This window comes from Rhinoderma darwinii, chromosome 10 (assembly GCF_050947455.1).
Source record: "Rhinoderma darwinii isolate aRhiDar2 chromosome 10, aRhiDar2.hap1, whole genome shotgun sequence".
Classification (NCBI taxonomy): domain Eukaryota; kingdom Metazoa; phylum Chordata; class Amphibia; order Anura; family Rhinodermatidae; genus Rhinoderma; species Rhinoderma darwinii.
In genome coordinates, this window is record NC_134696.1 from 86,123,306 (window position 1) to 86,140,005 (window position 16,700).

The following is a 16,700-nucleotide window of genomic DNA, read 5'->3' on the forward strand; positions in this document are numbered from 1 at the left end:
TGCCACACACAGCCCGCTGCCTCCCTTGTAAATAGTGGCACACTACACCCCTTGTAAATAGCGCCACACTCCCCCCTTGTATATAGTGCCACACAGCCCACCACCCCCCTTGTAAATAGCGCCACAATCCCCACTCCTTGCAAATAGCGTCACACTATAAACAGAGCAGAGAGCGGTAGCCTACCTCTACCACTCTCCGCTCTGCCTGACGTTACTCACCGGAGGAGCCGAGGAGGTCATGTGGCGCAGGCAGCGGCGGAGTTCCTTCTGACTAGGGTCGGTGACAGCCCGGGAGTGGACCAGTGAGTTCAGGGGACAGGTCAGGGGACAGGTCAGGTGACAGGTCAGGTGACTGGACGGGTCCACTCCCGGACAGTCACAGACCCCAGTCAAAACGCCGCCGCATGAACTCCTGGCTCTTCCTAATGCTGATCGCTGCTGCTGGTGTCCGACATACAGGGCGCCTATCAGCAGCGATCAGCTGCTCTGCCACGGCGCCCCCCCCTTCCCTACCACGTAGTTGCGCCCGGGGCTCATGACCTGCCTGCCCCCCCTAGCTACCCCCCTGGCGCACGCTGTATTTAACAGAGATCTTGAAAATGGTAAAGAACTGAAAAATTAAGTAATAGCAACTTATTCCTCCAGTATTTAGTCTCTAGCTCTCCAGCTATTGTAGAACTACAGCAGAAGCTCCGATGCAATAGATGTACCATCTAACTGGCAACAATATAACACGCAAAAACACAAAAGAGAAAAAATGTAAAAAAAGATATTGGTCTGCACATCCTAACAAAATGAAAAATATACAGTTGCAAGTACGCTGTGACCGTAAATACATGTAAAGAAGAAAAAAACATTGCGACAGCACTCTGCGAACGCAAAGGCTACCTAATACACTAAATATAAATACATATGCATTACTGCTGAATCTAATTACAATAATGAGGTTCTTTGCAATGTCACTATGTTTTTTCCTCCTTTTTGATCTAACACTCCTCCAATTTTCCCAAGGCTGCTTTTAATTAGAGTAAAGCTGTTTCCTACCTATCCAAAGTATATTCTGCAGGCTTAGACCCAGTACAGAGGTGTATTTGTAGGTTATGGACCCACCTCATACTAACTCATTTTTATTAAAAAAAAAAAAAAAACGCCCATAGGTTAATTTATGAACGTTTTCTCAGCTGATTTTTTCAGCACCGTGTGGATGCGATCTTTTCAAATCTCATCCACTTTGTTGCTACTGTATGACGCTGCGGATTTTTCGCAGTTGATTGTCTACGTGTGAACAATACCCTAAGGTTTACTGAATAATGAAATATTTTAGCAACTCACTAAAGTAGCACTTTAGAGAGCATCGGGGACAGCTTGCTTTAAGACAATGTTTATTATAGAATAAAACGGAGTCTGCAATAGATTGAGAGTGGGCCCTTTAAATTAATTCCTCTGGTGGGCCTAAGGTACCCCAGTCCGACACTGGGTAGAGGTCAGGCCTCTGTGCGGACCAGTCAAGTTCTTCCACACCAAACTCAACCAACCATGCCTTTATGGAACCTGCTTTGTGCACTGGGTAACATTCATGCTGGAACAGAAAAAGGACCTTCCCCAAACTGTTCCTACAAAGATTTCCCGTCACTGGAACTAAGGGGCCTGGGCCAACCCGTGAAAAACATCCCCATAGCATTCTCCCTCCTCCACCAAACGTTACAGTTGGCACAATACAGTGAGGCAGGTAACGCTCTCCTGGCATTCACCAAACCCCCGACCCGTCCATCAGACTGCCAGATAGATCAGCGTGATTCATCGCTCCACAGAACGTTTCCACTGCTCCAGAGTCCAGTGGCGGCGGCTGTACAACACTCCATCCAATGCTTGCCATTGTGCTTGGTGATGTAAGGCTGGCATGCAGCTGCTCGGCCATGAACATTTTACATGGTCTGCAACTTCGTGGCTGAGTTGCTGTGCTTCCTAAACGCTTCCACTTTGCCATAATACCACTCATAGTTGATTGTGGAATATCTAGGAGGGAAGAAATTTCATGAACTGACTTTTTACAACGGTGGCGTCGTATTACGGTACCACGCCGGAATTCAGTGACCTCTTTAGAATGACTCATTCTATCACAAACGTTTGTAAAGGCGACTGCATGGCGAGGTGCTGGATTTTTACACCTGTGACAATGGGACTGAATGAAACACCTGAATTCAATTATCAAGAGGTCTGTCCAAATACTTTGGTCCATATGGTGTAGGGGAACCGGTGTGACATGAATGCAAACACAAACTCTCCTACCCGCAGATACCAAGCAATATTACACGTGCCACTCCCGCTTATAAAGAGAGTGATCTGGGTAATAAGTATAAATCAGGAAAATACAATGCCATAGTGGCGTCAGAGGTGGATCCTGACTTTTCAGGGGCCAGGACAGAATAACTGTTGCAATCATCAATTCGAAATAACAAACCGACAGACAGACATACAGAAATGTACTATATCTCACTCTGTCTTGGGATACAGGCACAGTATGCACTGGAATTGGCTGCCATGGAATATCTTGGTTCCATTGCTGGGTTCCATTTGGAGGATACAATCCTGCCAGGTTTGCTTGAGCACTCATCAAGGTCCGGTCATAGTCCGTACTGCGCACATAGATCTGTGTGTAGAGAGCAACATTTAACAAAATTATGTAACGGATTCACTGATAAGCTTGCGGTGGGCTTATTCTTATACACAGCAGCCAACCTTAACAAGCAGAGCTGCAGTACAAAACATAAGTTAGTGGACTTAAACTACCTCAAACTCCAATAGACATTGTACAGTAGATGAGAGAGAGAGATGCAGTGTATTTACATAATATATCTATCTATCTATCTATCTATCTATCTATCTATCTATCTATCTATCTATCTATCTATCTATCTATCTATCTATCCAGAAGATCCAGCAGCACCGGTTAGAGATGTGGGTGCAAGCCCAGGGGTGCAGACCAAGTTCCCAGTAATACAGAAATCCAAAAAATAGGCAGCACACCATAGATTCATGGGGCAATAAAGTACCCTCTTTTTTCACTGAATCTACGGTGTGATGCCTATTTATTGGATTTTTCTATCTATCTATCTATCTATCTATCTATCTATCTATCTATCTATCTATCTATCTATCTATCTATCTATCTATCTATAGATATACATATACATACATACATACATACATACATACACATACTAGTCCTTCTCAATGAATTAGAATATCATCAAAAAGTAAATTTATTTCAGTTATTTAATTCAAAAAGTGAAACTCATATATTCTATAGATTCTTTACACACAGAGTGATCTATTTCCAGCATTTTTTTCTTTTAATGTTGAAGATTATGTCTAAGGGTATGTTGACACAACATATTTTCGGCCGTTTGAAAAATCGGTTGAAAAATCGGAAGCAGAACGCCTCCAAACATCTGCCCATTGATTTCAATGGGAAAACGGCGTTCTGTTCCGACGGAGCGTTTTTCGCTGCGTTTTTTTGCGTAAAAAAACGGCCGCGAAAAAGAAGTGCAGGAAACTTCTTGGGATGTTTTTGGAGCCGTTTTCCATAGACTCTATTTATAAAAGCTCCAAAAACGGCCGTAAAAAACGCAGCGGAAAAACTGTACGAAAATCGCGAGTGGCATAAAAAACGTCTGAAAATCAGGAGCTGTTTTCTCTTGAACACAGCTCCGTATTTTGAGACGTTTTTGACTCTGCGTGTGAACATTCCCTAACAGTTAATGAAAACCCAAAATTTCGTCTCTCAGAAAATTAGAATATTATATAAGCCCAATTTCAAAAAATTTTAATACTGAAATTTTGGCCTACTGAAAAGTATGTACAGTATATGCACTCAATACTTGGTCGGGGCTCCTGCTGCATGAATTACTACATCAATGTGGCGTGGCATGGAGGCGATCAGCCTGTGGCACTGCTGAGGTGTTATCAATGCGGCGTGGCATGGAGGTGATCAGCCTGTGGCACTGCTGAGGTGTTATCAATGCGGCGTGGCATGGAGGTGATCAGCCTGTGGCACTGTTGAGGTGTTATCAATGCGGCGTGGCATGGAGGTGATCAGCCTGTGGTATTGCTGAGGTGTTATCAATGCGGCGTGGCATGGAGGTGATCAGCCTGTGGCACTGCTGAGGTGTTATCAATGCGGCGTGGCATGGAGGTGATCAGTCTGTGGTACTGCTGAGGTGTTATCAATGCGGCGTGGCATGAAGGCGTTCAGCCTGTGGTACTGCTGAGGTGTTATCAATGCAGCGTGGCATGGGGGCGATCAGCCTGTGGCACTGCTGAGGTGTTATCAATGCGGCGTGGCATGTAGGTGATCAGCCTGTGGCACTGCTGAGGTTTTATGGAAGTCCAGGTTGCTTTGATGGCGGCCTTCAGCTCGTCTGCATTGTTGGGTCTGGTGTCTCATCTTCCTCTTGACAATACCCCATAGATTCTCTCTGGGGGTTAGGTCAGGAGAGTTTGCTGGCCAATCAAGCGCAGTGTTACTGGGCTATGTTCACACGGGGTCTTTTGCCGAGTTTTTTGACGCGGAAACCGCGTCGCAAAACTCGGCAGAAACGGCCCGAGAACGCCTCCCATTGATTTCAATGGGAGGCGTCGGCGTCTTTTTCCCGCGAGCAGTAAAACTGCCTCGCGGGAAAAAGAAGCGACATGCCCTATCTTCGGGCGCTTCCGCCTCCGACCTCCCATTGACTTCAATGGGAGGCAGGAGAAAGCGTGTTTTCTGCCCGTGGCGCTCAATGGCCGCGGGCGAAAAACGGCGCGATCATTGCTATTCACACGGAGTATTTTGGGGGAGGAATATCTGCCTCAAAATTCCGTTTGGAGCTTTGAGGCAGATATTCCTCCCCCAAAATACTCCGTGTGAACATAGCCTTACTGTGGTTATTACACCAGGTATTGGTACTTTTGGCAGTGTGGGCAGGTGCCAAGTCCTGCCCGAAAATGAAATCCGCATCTCCATAAAGCTTGTCAGCAGAGGGAAGCATGAAGTGCTGTGAAATGTTCTGGTAGACGCTGCGCTGACTCTGGACTTGATATAACACAGTGGACCAGCACCATCGGATGACACGGCCCCAAACCATCACTGACTGGAAACTTCACACTGGACCGCAGGAACTTGGATTGACGCCTCTCCACTCTTCCTCCAGATTCTGGGACCGAAATTTACAAATGAAATGCAAAATTTACTTTCATCTGAAAACAGGATTTTGGACACTGAGCAGCAGACCCGTCCTTTTAACCCTTTCACGACCAATGACGAAAATGAACGTCATGGTCGGCTGCTAGTTCCCGCACCATGACGTTCATTTTCATCAGTATTTCAAACTGTCACTCCGTGTAAACACAGAGTGACAGGCGCGCACTGACAGCTGTCCTAGACAGCTGTCACATCAGTCTCGCCGGACCATCGCCGCTGTTTTCGGCAATTAACCCCTTAAGTGCGGCGACGGATTGGCGTCGCCGCATTTAAGTGGTTTAAAGCACATCGGCAGCCCCTACGAAGTGATCATGGGGCTACCGATGCTTGTCGTGGCAATCGGAGGTCAGACAATGACCTCCGGGTTGCCATGTACGGAAGCCTCGGAGGAACAGCCTCCGGCCGGTCCTCCGAGGCTTCCTGTCAGAGTGACAGTTACGTCACAATGACAGTTAGAGTACATTACACTACGTGTGTAGTGTAATGTACTCTAGCAGCGATCAAAGCTGCAAGTCTAAGTGTCCCCTAGTGGGACAAGTGAAAAAAGTAAAAATAAGTAATAAAGGTTTTAAAAAAAAGTGTAAATATGAGTTTATAAGTTATATAAACACAAAATGCTTTTTTTACTATAATAAGACTTTTATTATAGAAAAAAAATGAACACGTTAAAAAAGTACACATATCTGGTATCACCGCGTTCGTAACGACCCCAACTATAAAACTGTAATGTTATTTTTCCCGCACGATGAACACCCCAAAAAAATCAATAAAAAACGACGACAGAATCGAAATTTTTTTGGTCACCACCCCTCCCAAAATAGAGAATAAAAAGTGATCAAAAAGTCGCATGTACCCGAAAAATAGTACCAATAAAAACTTCTATCCGTCCCGCAAAAAACAAGCCCTTACACCGCCTTTTTTGACTAAAAAATAAAAAAATTACGGCTCTCAGAATATGGTGACAAAGAAAATTATTTTTTTTATAAATAAGTGATTTTATTGTGCAAACGCTTAAAAAAAGGACCAAACCTATATACATCTGGTATCGCCGTAATCGTACCAACCCGCAGAATAAAGTAAAAATGTCATTTATAGTGTACGGTGAACGCCGCAATAAGAAAACCTAAAAAACTGTGTCAGAATTCCTGTTTTTTGGTCAGGATTGCAAAAAAATTGAATAAAAAGTGATCAAAAAAAAAATCGCATGTACCCCAAAATGGTACCAATGAAAACTACAGATTGTCCCGCAACAAATAAGCCTTCACAGGGCTCCGGTGGTGAAAAAATAAAAAAGTTCTGGCTCTCAGAATATGGCGATGCAAAATGTGAAGAGTATTCCAAAATCGGCTAAGATCGGGCGCTATTTATCAGTGTGACACCGGGCACATATCTATGAATTATTATTTATTTACCGCATTATTATACCCTCTTATTATGCCCTGATGTTCTCCGCACAGATTACATATACCCTGATGTACCCCGCACAGATTACATATACCCTGATGTACCCCGCACAGATTACATATACCCTGATGTACCCCGCACAGATTACATATACCCTGATGTACTCCGCACAGATTACATATGCCCTGATGTACCCCGCACAGATTACATATGCCCTGATGTACCCCGCACAGATTACATATACCCTGATGTACTCCGCACAGATTACATATGCCCTGATGTACTCCGCACAGATTACATATGCCCTGATGTACTCCGCACAGTTTACATATACCCTGATGCACTCCGTCCATATTACATGTACCCTGATGTACTCCGCACAGCTTACATATGCCCTGATGTACTCCGCCAAGCTTACATATACCCTGATGTACTCCGCACAGCTTACATATACCCTGATATACTCCTCACAGTTTACATATACTCTGATGTACTCCGCACAGTTTACATATACCCTGATGTACTCCTCACATATTACATATACCCTGATGTACTCCTCATAGCTTACATATACCCTGATGTACTCCACACAGATTACATATACCCTGATGCACTCCGCTCAGCTTACATATACCCTGATGTACTCCGCACAGATTACATATACCCTGATGTACTCCTCACAGCTTACATATACCCTGATGTACTCCGCACAGATTACATATACCCTGATGTACTCCGCACAGATTACATATACCCTGATGTACTCCGCACAGATTACATATACCCTGATGTACTCCGCACAGATTACATATACCCTGATGTACTCCGCACAGCTTACATATACCCTGATGTACTCCGCACAGATTACATATACCCTGATGTACTCCGCACAGATTACATATGCCCCCACATTATAAACTGAAATACCAGCGAAACCCCAAACAAAACTACCACTAAGGCCCCATGCACACGATCGTACCCGCAATCACAGCCCGCGATTGCGGGCACGGCCGGCCGCTGACTGACAGCCGCATTACAAAGTATGGGAGCACGGCCCGCAAAATGCGAAAGAACGGACATGTTCCATAATTCTCGGAACATTTCCACGGCACTGACACCCTTCCGTAGTGCTACGGAAAGGTGTCAGTGTTTAATGAAAGTGAATGGCTCCGTTTTTGCGGACCGCAATTGCGGTCCGCAAAAACGGAGGTTTTTTGCTGTCGTGTGCCTAAGCAAAATCTGCGCTCCAAAAGCAAAATGGCGTCCCTCCCTTCTGAGCCCTGTAGCGTGCCCAAGCAGCAGTTTGCGCCCACACATATGGCATCGCCATACCCGAGAAAACCAGCTTAACGTTTTATGAGGTATTTGTCTTCTGTGACACAAACTGGGCACAACATATTATGCACTAAAATGGCATATCAGTGGAAAATTGCAATTTTCACTTTGAAGCATCCGCTGTGCACTAACCCCTTTGCGCACTATGACTTGATTGCCCGTCATGGTGTGGCGGTTGATGTATGGAGCCGGCTCACGTGCTGTGCCCGCTCGATACGCTGCGGGTGTCAGCTGTGTATTACAGCTGACACCTGGGACTAACGGACAGGTACAGCGATCGCTCTGTTACAGAAGCCTGTAAGAATAACAATATACTGCAATACATTAGTATTGCAGTGTATTGTACCAGTGATCCAATGATCGCTGTATCAAGTCCCCTAAGGGGATTGATTAATAAAATGTGTAGAAGAATTATAGTTATTAGTAGTGAGAATATTTTTTTTTAAAGTTAAAAAAAACAAAACACCTTTTCCCATTTTTCTTCTAAAGTAATGTAAAAAAATGAACAAAATTGGTATCGCTACGTCCGTAAAAGTCAGAACTATTACAATATACCATTATTTAATTTGCACAGTGAACACCTTAAAAAAATTAAATAATTGAATGTAATACAACTTTTTAATCAAATTTTATGTACCAAAAATTGGTACCAATAAAAACTGCAGCTCCTCCCGCAAGAAATAAGCCCTCACACCGCTCTATTGATGGAAAAATAAAAAAATTATGGCTCTTGGAAAGCGGGGAGTGAAAATCTAAAATAAGAAAGCAAAAAATGGATCAGTCCTGAAAGGGTTAATTCATTTCTAATGAAAAAACCGTATGACCACATGTGGGGTATTTCCGTACTCGGGAGAAATTGCTTTATAAAAAAAATGTTTGTTTTTTTTTCCTCCTTTATCCCTTGTGAAAATGAGAAAATTCAACATTTTAGTGAAAAAAATTTTGATATTAATTTTCGCGCCCTAATTCTAATAAACTCTGCAAAAGACCCGTGGGGTCTAAATGCTCACTATACCCCTAGAAAAATTCCTTGAAGGTTTTTCCAAAATGGGGTCACTTTTGGTGGGTTTCCACTGTTTTGGTCCCTCCAGTGCATTGCAAATGCAAATGCGACATGGCACCGAAAACCATTGCAGCAAAATCAGAAATCCAAATGACGCTCCTTCCCTTCTGAGCCCTGCTGTGGGTCCAAACAGCAGTTTATTACCACATATGGGGTATTGTCATAATCGGGAGACATTGCTTTACAAATGTTGGGGTGCATTTTCTTTTTCTTGTAAATATTAAAAATTTCTATGTTTCAGAAAAAAAGTAAATTTTAAGTTTTACAGACTAATTCCAATATATTTAGCGAAAAACCTGTGTGGTCAAAATGTTAACTATAGCCCTATATAAATACCTTAAGGGGTGTCGTTTTCTAAATGGGGTCGTTTATGGGGAGTTTCTATCGTTCTGGCAGCTCAAAGCTTCTCCAAATGTACAGTGAGGCCTAAAACATTTTCAAGCAAAATATGAGTCCTGAAAGCCTCCGGGTGCTCCCTTCCTTTGGGGACCTGCCGTGTATCCAAACAACGCATTAGGGCCACAATGTGGGTATTTTTGAAAACAGGAGAAAGAGGGTGATAGATTTTGGGGTGTGTTTCTTCATTTTCGCTTTACAAAGAAATCGGTCTTCAAACTAATACTTTTATGAAAAAAGTGAAATTATTATTTTTTTCACCTGCTATGCATTAAATTTAGCAAAAAACTGTGGGGTCAAAATACTTACTATACTCCTAGATAAATACCTTATGGGGTCTAGTTTTCTAAATGGGGTCGTTTATGGGGAGTTTCTATCGTTCTGGCAGCTCAAAGCTTCTCCAAATGTACAGTGGGGCCTAAAACATTTTCAAGCAAAATATGAGTCCTGAAAGCCTCCGGGTGCTCCCTTCCTTTGGGGACCTGCCGTGTATCCAAACAACGCATTAGGGCCACAATGTGGGTATTTTTGAAAACAGGAGAAAGAGGGTGATAGATTTTGGGGTGTGTTTCTTCATTTTCGCTTTACAAAGAAATCGGTCTTCAAACTAATACTTTTATGAAAAAAGTGAAATTATTATTTTTTTCACCTGCTATGCATTAAATTTAGCAAAAAACTGTGGGGTCAAAATACTTACTATACTCCTAGATAAATACCTTATGGGGTCTAGTTTTCTAAATGGGGTCGTTTATGGGGAGTTTCTATCGTTCTGGCAGCTCAAAGCTTCTCCAAATGTACAGTGGGGCCTAAAACATTTTCAAGCAAAATATGAGTCCTGAAAGCCTCCAGGTGCTCCCTTCCTTTTGGGTCCTGCCGTGTGTCCAGGCAGCGCATTAGGGCCACAATGTGGGTATTTTTGAAAACAGGAGAAACAGGGTGATAGATTTTGTGGTGTGTTTCTTCATTCTCATGGTCGCTTTACAAAGAAATCGGTCTTCAAACTGATACTTTTATGAAAAAAAGTGAAATTATTTTATTTTTCACCTGCTACGTATTAAATTTAGCAAAAAACTGTGGGGTCAAAATACTTACTATACCCCTAGATAAATACCTTAAGGGGTCTAGTTTTCTAAATGGGGTCATTTGTGGGGGTTTCCATCACTCTGAGACATATGAGCCTCTGAAAACCTGGCTTGGTATAGGAAACAAAATGTACTTCAAAATGTATAAAATTATTATTCAATTTGTCCTCTAAATTGCTGAAAATTTATTTTAGTGCTGCCAAAATAGAGTAAAGAGATGGAAATATATATTTAATAAAAAAAATTGTACAGTATGTGTGTAAATATGTGACATATTGCAGTTAAAAATAGGGGAAAATTGTAATTTACAAAATTTCTTCCATTTTTCTATTTTTTTAATTAATTTCCGCAAATCATATCAGTCTACTTTTACCACTAAAATGTCAGAATTACTTGGATATTCAAAACTTTCACAGAGTTATTCTCTGATAAAGTCAGACATACCAGATTTGACAAATCTGGCTTGGTCATTAAGGTACAAACAGGCCCGGTCATTAAGGGGTCAAAGGCTTAGGAAACATTTGCAGGTGTTTTGTGTTGATTTGAGTGTCACACCATGAGGCTACAATCTTCAACTTTTACCCAATATTCAAGTTTTCGGAGAGACTAATAATAAAAATAAATAAATACATTTTGGGTTTTCATTAACTGTTAGCCATAATCATCAACATTAACCACTTAGTGACCAGCCTATTTTAGGCCCTAATGACCAGGCTATTTTTATAATTTTTTTTTTTCATTTTTCTATAGTAGCATTCAAAGAGCTCTAACTTTTTTATTTCTCTGTTCACATAGCTGTACGAGGACATGTTTTTTGCGGGATTAATTTAACTTTTTAATGGCACCATTTTGGGGTACATATAATTTTATGATTAGCTTTTTTTCGGGGCAATAGAAAAAACCCCTGAAATTCCGCCATTGTTCTATGCATTTTAAATTGACGCCGTTCACTCTGCGGCGAAAATAACACATTACCTTTATTCTATGGGTCGTACGATTAGGATGATAGCACATATGTATAGGTTTTTTATGTTTTACGACTTTTGCACAATAAAAACACTTTTGAATTAAAATTATTTGTTTTTGCATCGTCGCTTTCCAAGAGCTGTCATTTTTCTATTTTTCCGTCAATGTCTTGATATGAGGGCTTGTTTTTTGCAGGATGAGATGTAGTTTTGATTGGTACTGTTTTGGGGTACATGGGACTTATTGATTAACTTTTATTATGACTTTTTCGCCATTGTTTTTTGCATTTTCTTTTTACGGTGTTCACCTTGCGGTTTAAATTACATATTAACTTTATTGTTTGAGTCATTATGGTCTCGGCAATGCCATATATGTGTACTTTTATTTCTTTTTTACACTTTTACTAAATAAAACCACTTTTTATGGAAAAAAAAAAATGGTTTTATTTATTTTTTTACTGTCATTTTTAGTAATAATTTTTATTTCACATTATGTACTTATTTTTTTAGTCCCACTAGGGGACTTTACTATGCGATCTTTAGATCACTGCTCTAATGCTTTGGTGTACTTAGTATACCAAAGCATTACTGCCTGTCAGTGTAAGGCCTCATGCACACAAACATATTTTTTTCCTACCGTAAATACTGGCGTAAATACGGATCCTTGGTCACACGTATTCGACCCGTATTGCACCAGTATTTACGGACCCGTGCCTGTAAATACAGGTCCGGTGTCACCCGTATTCCACCCGAATTTATGGGCACATTTTCGCTGCAAAATTGCACTGCACTAATTGGCAGCCCCTTCTCTCTATCAGTGCAGGATAGAGAGAAGGGACAGCCCTTTCCGTAGTAAAAGTAAAAGAAATTCATACTTACCCGGCCGATGTCTTGGTGACTCGTCCCTCTTTCGACATCCAGCCCGACCTACCTGGATGACGCGGCAGTCCATGTGTCCGCTGCAGCCAGTGATTGGCCTGTGATTGGCTGCAGCGGTCACATGGGCTGAAACGTCATCCCGGGAGGCCGGACTGGAGGAAGAAGCAGGGAGTTCTGGGTAAGTAACTTCTATTTTTTTTACACATTGATCTATATTGTGTTCGGAAGTCACTGTCCAGGGTGCTGAAAGAGTTGCTGCCGATCATTTAACTCTTTCAGCACCCAGGACAGTAACTATTTACTGATGTCGCCTAGCAACGCTCCCGTAATTACGGGTGCACACACGTAGTCACCCGTAATTACGGGAGCCCCATAGACTTCTATGGGCTACCCGTGCCTTACTTACGGCCTGAAATAGGACATGTTGTATATTTTTCCACAGCACGGGCACCTTCCCGTAAGCATACGGGGAGATACCCGTGGCCAATAGAAGTCTATGGGCCCGTAATTTCGGCCCGTGATTACGGGCGTTTTTACGTTCGTGTGCATGGGGCCTGAATCTGACAGGCAATCTATTAGGACTGCGTATAATGAATTTATATAATATATGAGTTTCACTTTTTGAATTAAATTACTGAAATAAATTAACTTTTTGATGATATTCTAATTCATTGAGAAGGACTAGTATTTATACATTATTTACAACTGGACATCCATTATTATGTATTTTTTGGCAAACCCTTAAACGTAACCTTTCAGGTAAAAAAAAAGTTGGAGCCCTGTATTGTGCCATTTCCCTGTAATTCCTCTTGTAAACGTACGAATAAATGGACAACTGGGCCTTACCATTCTGCTTTTCATTAGGGTATGTCCCTTCACTGTCTGACATGGTTAACAGTGACTGGACACTATCAGCGTGTATAGCAGCATGCCCCATTGACAAAGGGAATGGTTGCACCTGGTTGTCAATTCATTCATGCATTTCCAGGAGGAATAACCGAAGAAGTGCACAATGCGGCCATGTGGACAATCAAAGAAGAGCGCAGAATTCAAAACTGCATGTGGCCTCTGTCTGGTACTAGTTGTAGTGGGCTATACTCTGTACTCAACGTAACCCAAGGACTTACCGTAGTTCCTGGAGAACCTCCACACACTTAAGTCTTGGGCAGGGCAGAATATAAAGACCCAAACTGAATTGGGGGTGCCACAGGTGAAATGTGGGGTAAGGTTTAAGGCTGGGTTCACACGACCTATTTTCAGGCGTGTGCACATACCCTAACTCTTTCTCTGGATATCACAGAACCAGGCATCTAACACTGTCCTCTTGCGCTTGCACCAGTACTAGCAGGGGTGAACCTAGCCCGTCTGCCGCCTGAGGCGAACTATAAAAAGGCGCCCCCCCCCCCAAATCTATCAGAGTTTTCTCATTCCTAGCTTTACACATCAAACACGCAATATATAAATGTTTTAAATAGGAAAACATTTGATGTTTATTTGTTAGGCCCTGTTTACACTGAGTATTTTGACGAGTTTTTGGGCGCGGAAACCGCTCCGCAAAACTCGTCAAAAACCAGCCGAAAATGCCTCCCGAGAAAGAAGGGACATGCCCTATCTTCGCGCATTTACGCCTCTGACCTCCTATTGACATCAATGGGAGGCAGAGAAAGGGTATTTCGCTGAGTTTTTTGCCCGTAGCACTCAATGGCCGCGAGCGAAAAACGTGGTGAAAATCGCGGCAAACGACATGCAGGAAGGACAAAATCTGCCTCAAAATCCCAAACAGAATTTTGAGGAAGAATTTTCCTCCTGCAAAAAACTCAGTGTGAACATAGCCTTAAAGTGCTGTTTGAAGTATGGAAACTATTTAAAGAATTATTCTTACTGCCAATCAGTGCAGTACAAATAGTACGGTCTGCCCTGCACTGCCCCATATCTCTCCTCGGCAGCCAGTCTCATTTGTGGCGTCACTCTCTGCAATTACATTCAGGCCAGTCCAGGACGGATCGCATTCAGCACTGTTTTGAAGCGGCACATCCGGGGATAGTTTCTTTGCTCTACCTGCTATATTGTTGTGGTCTGCTTGTGCTGGCTCGATGCCAGTGGTGGATTCATATGATCTTAGGCCCTGGGCTTTGCACAAGTTAACTGCCCACACCCTACACATAAGTATCACCTACATGTCAAAGTGCATCACATGCTACTCTGCAGAGTGTCTCTTAGCCTGATCATCTGCTGCCACACTCACACTTCCCCACAGCCCCCACCACAATAATTTACATAGATTGTAACACCAACATTACCAATAATACTCCCATACTGTTACTGAATAATACCCCCATACTGTTACTGAATAATACCCCCATACTGTTACTGAATAATACCCCCATACTATTACTGAATAATACCCCCATACTGTTACTGAATAATACCCCATACTGTTACTGAATAATACCCCCATACTGTTACTGAATAATACCCCCATACTGTTACTGAATAATACCCCCATACTGTTACTGAATAATACCTCCAAACTGTTACTGAATAATACCCCCATACTGTTACTGAATAATACCCCCATACTGTTACTGAATAATACCCCCATACTGTTACTGAATAATACCTCCAAACTGTTACTGAATAATACCCCCATACTGTTACTGAATAATACCCCCATACTGTTACTGAATAATACCACCATACAGTTACTGAATAATACCCCCATACTGTTACTGAATAATACCCCCATACTGTTACTGAATAATACCACCATACAGTTACTGAATAATACCACCATACAGTTACTGAATAATACCACCATACAGTTACTGAATAATACCCCCATACTGTTACTGAATAATACCCCCATACTGTTACTGAATAATACCCCCATACTGTTACTGAATAATACCACCATACAGTTACTGAATAATACCTCCATACTGTTACTGAATAATACCCCTATACTGTTATTGAATAATACCTCCATACTGTTACTGAATAATACCCCCATACTGTTAGGCTTTATTCAGACGAACGTAAAAGACGCGCGTGCAACGCGCGTGATTTTCACGTGCGTTGCCCGTAGCTATATTAGTCAATGGGGCCGTGCAGACATGGCAGCGTTTTTTGCGCAGCGTTGCTCAGTTGGCAAAAACTCACGACATGTCCGTTGATTCAGCGTTTTCAACGCATCACGCACCCATTGAAGTCAATGGGTGCGTGAAAACCACGCATGTCGCACGGAAGCACTTCCGTGCGAACTGCGTGTTTGCGCAACAGCTGTCAAAAGGATGAATGTAAACAGAAAAGCACCACGTGCTTTTCTGTTTCCGAACATCCAAACGGAGTGTCTTTGCGATTAGCGAAGCCGGACAAGCGAACCGAACTTCACCGGGTTCGGACGAACTCGATTTGGCCGAACCCGGCAAAAAAATTATCGGTACACGACGTCAGGAGTTAAACTGTTTCAGCACCATGGACAGTGACTTCCGATCCCAATAAACATGAACCTGTAAAAAAAAAACGAAGTTCTGACTTACCGATAACTCCCGGCTTCTTCCTCCAGTCTGACCTCCCGGGATGACAATTCAGGCCAAGTGACAGCTCCAGCCAATCACAGGCCAAGCACAGGCTGCAGCGGTCACATGGACTGGCGCGTCATCCAGGGAGGTGGGGCCCGATGTCGAGAGGCGCGTCACCAAGGACGCGTCACCAAGGCAACGGCCGGGAAGTTCTCGGTAAGTACGAACTTTTTCTTTTTTTCAACAGGTTTTTCGATATTGTGTTCGGCATTCACTGTCGAGGGTGCTGAAAGAGTAAGCTCTTTCAGCACCTTGGACAGTGACGGGCGTCGACTAGCCTCATCTCTATGATGGCGGCTGCGCGAAAATCACGCAGCCGCGCATCAGACACGGATGACACACGCAGCTGTCAAATGTTTTTTGCGCGCGCAAAACGCCGCGTTGTTTGCGCGCGCAAAAACGCAACGCTCGTGTGAATCCAGCCTTACTGAATAATACCTCCAAACTGTTACTGAATAATACCCCCATACTGTTACTGAATAATACCACCATAAAGTTACTGAATAATACCCCCATACTGTTACTGAATAATACCCCCATACTGTTATTGAATAATACCTCCATACTGTTACTGAATAATACCCCATACTGTTACTGAATAATACCCCCATACTGTTACTGAATAATACCTCCATACTGTTACTGAATAATACCCCCATACTGTTACTGAATAATACCCCCATACTGTTACTGAATAATACCCCCATACTGTTACTGAATAATACCTCCATACTGTTACTGAATAATACCGCC

General features: G+C 42.7%; 1 protein-coding gene across 2 annotated transcripts in view; it reads right to left on the bottom strand.

Moving 5' to 3' along the window:
• The window catches only part of LOC142662157 (testicular acid phosphatase homolog), a 79,510-nt gene that overhangs the window by 29,835 nt on the left and 32,975 nt on the right, over positions 1–16,700 (bottom strand). The window contains exon 4 of one of the 2 annotated variants that reach the window (XM_075840162.1): positions 2,498–2,650. The exons of the other annotated variant lie outside the window; for it this stretch is intronic. Within the exon in view, the coding sequence (XP_075696277.1) occupies positions 2,498–2,650 (153 nt within the window). The remainder of the gene's footprint in view (positions 1–2,497; positions 2,651–16,700) is intronic. 2 annotated transcript variants of the gene reach the window in all.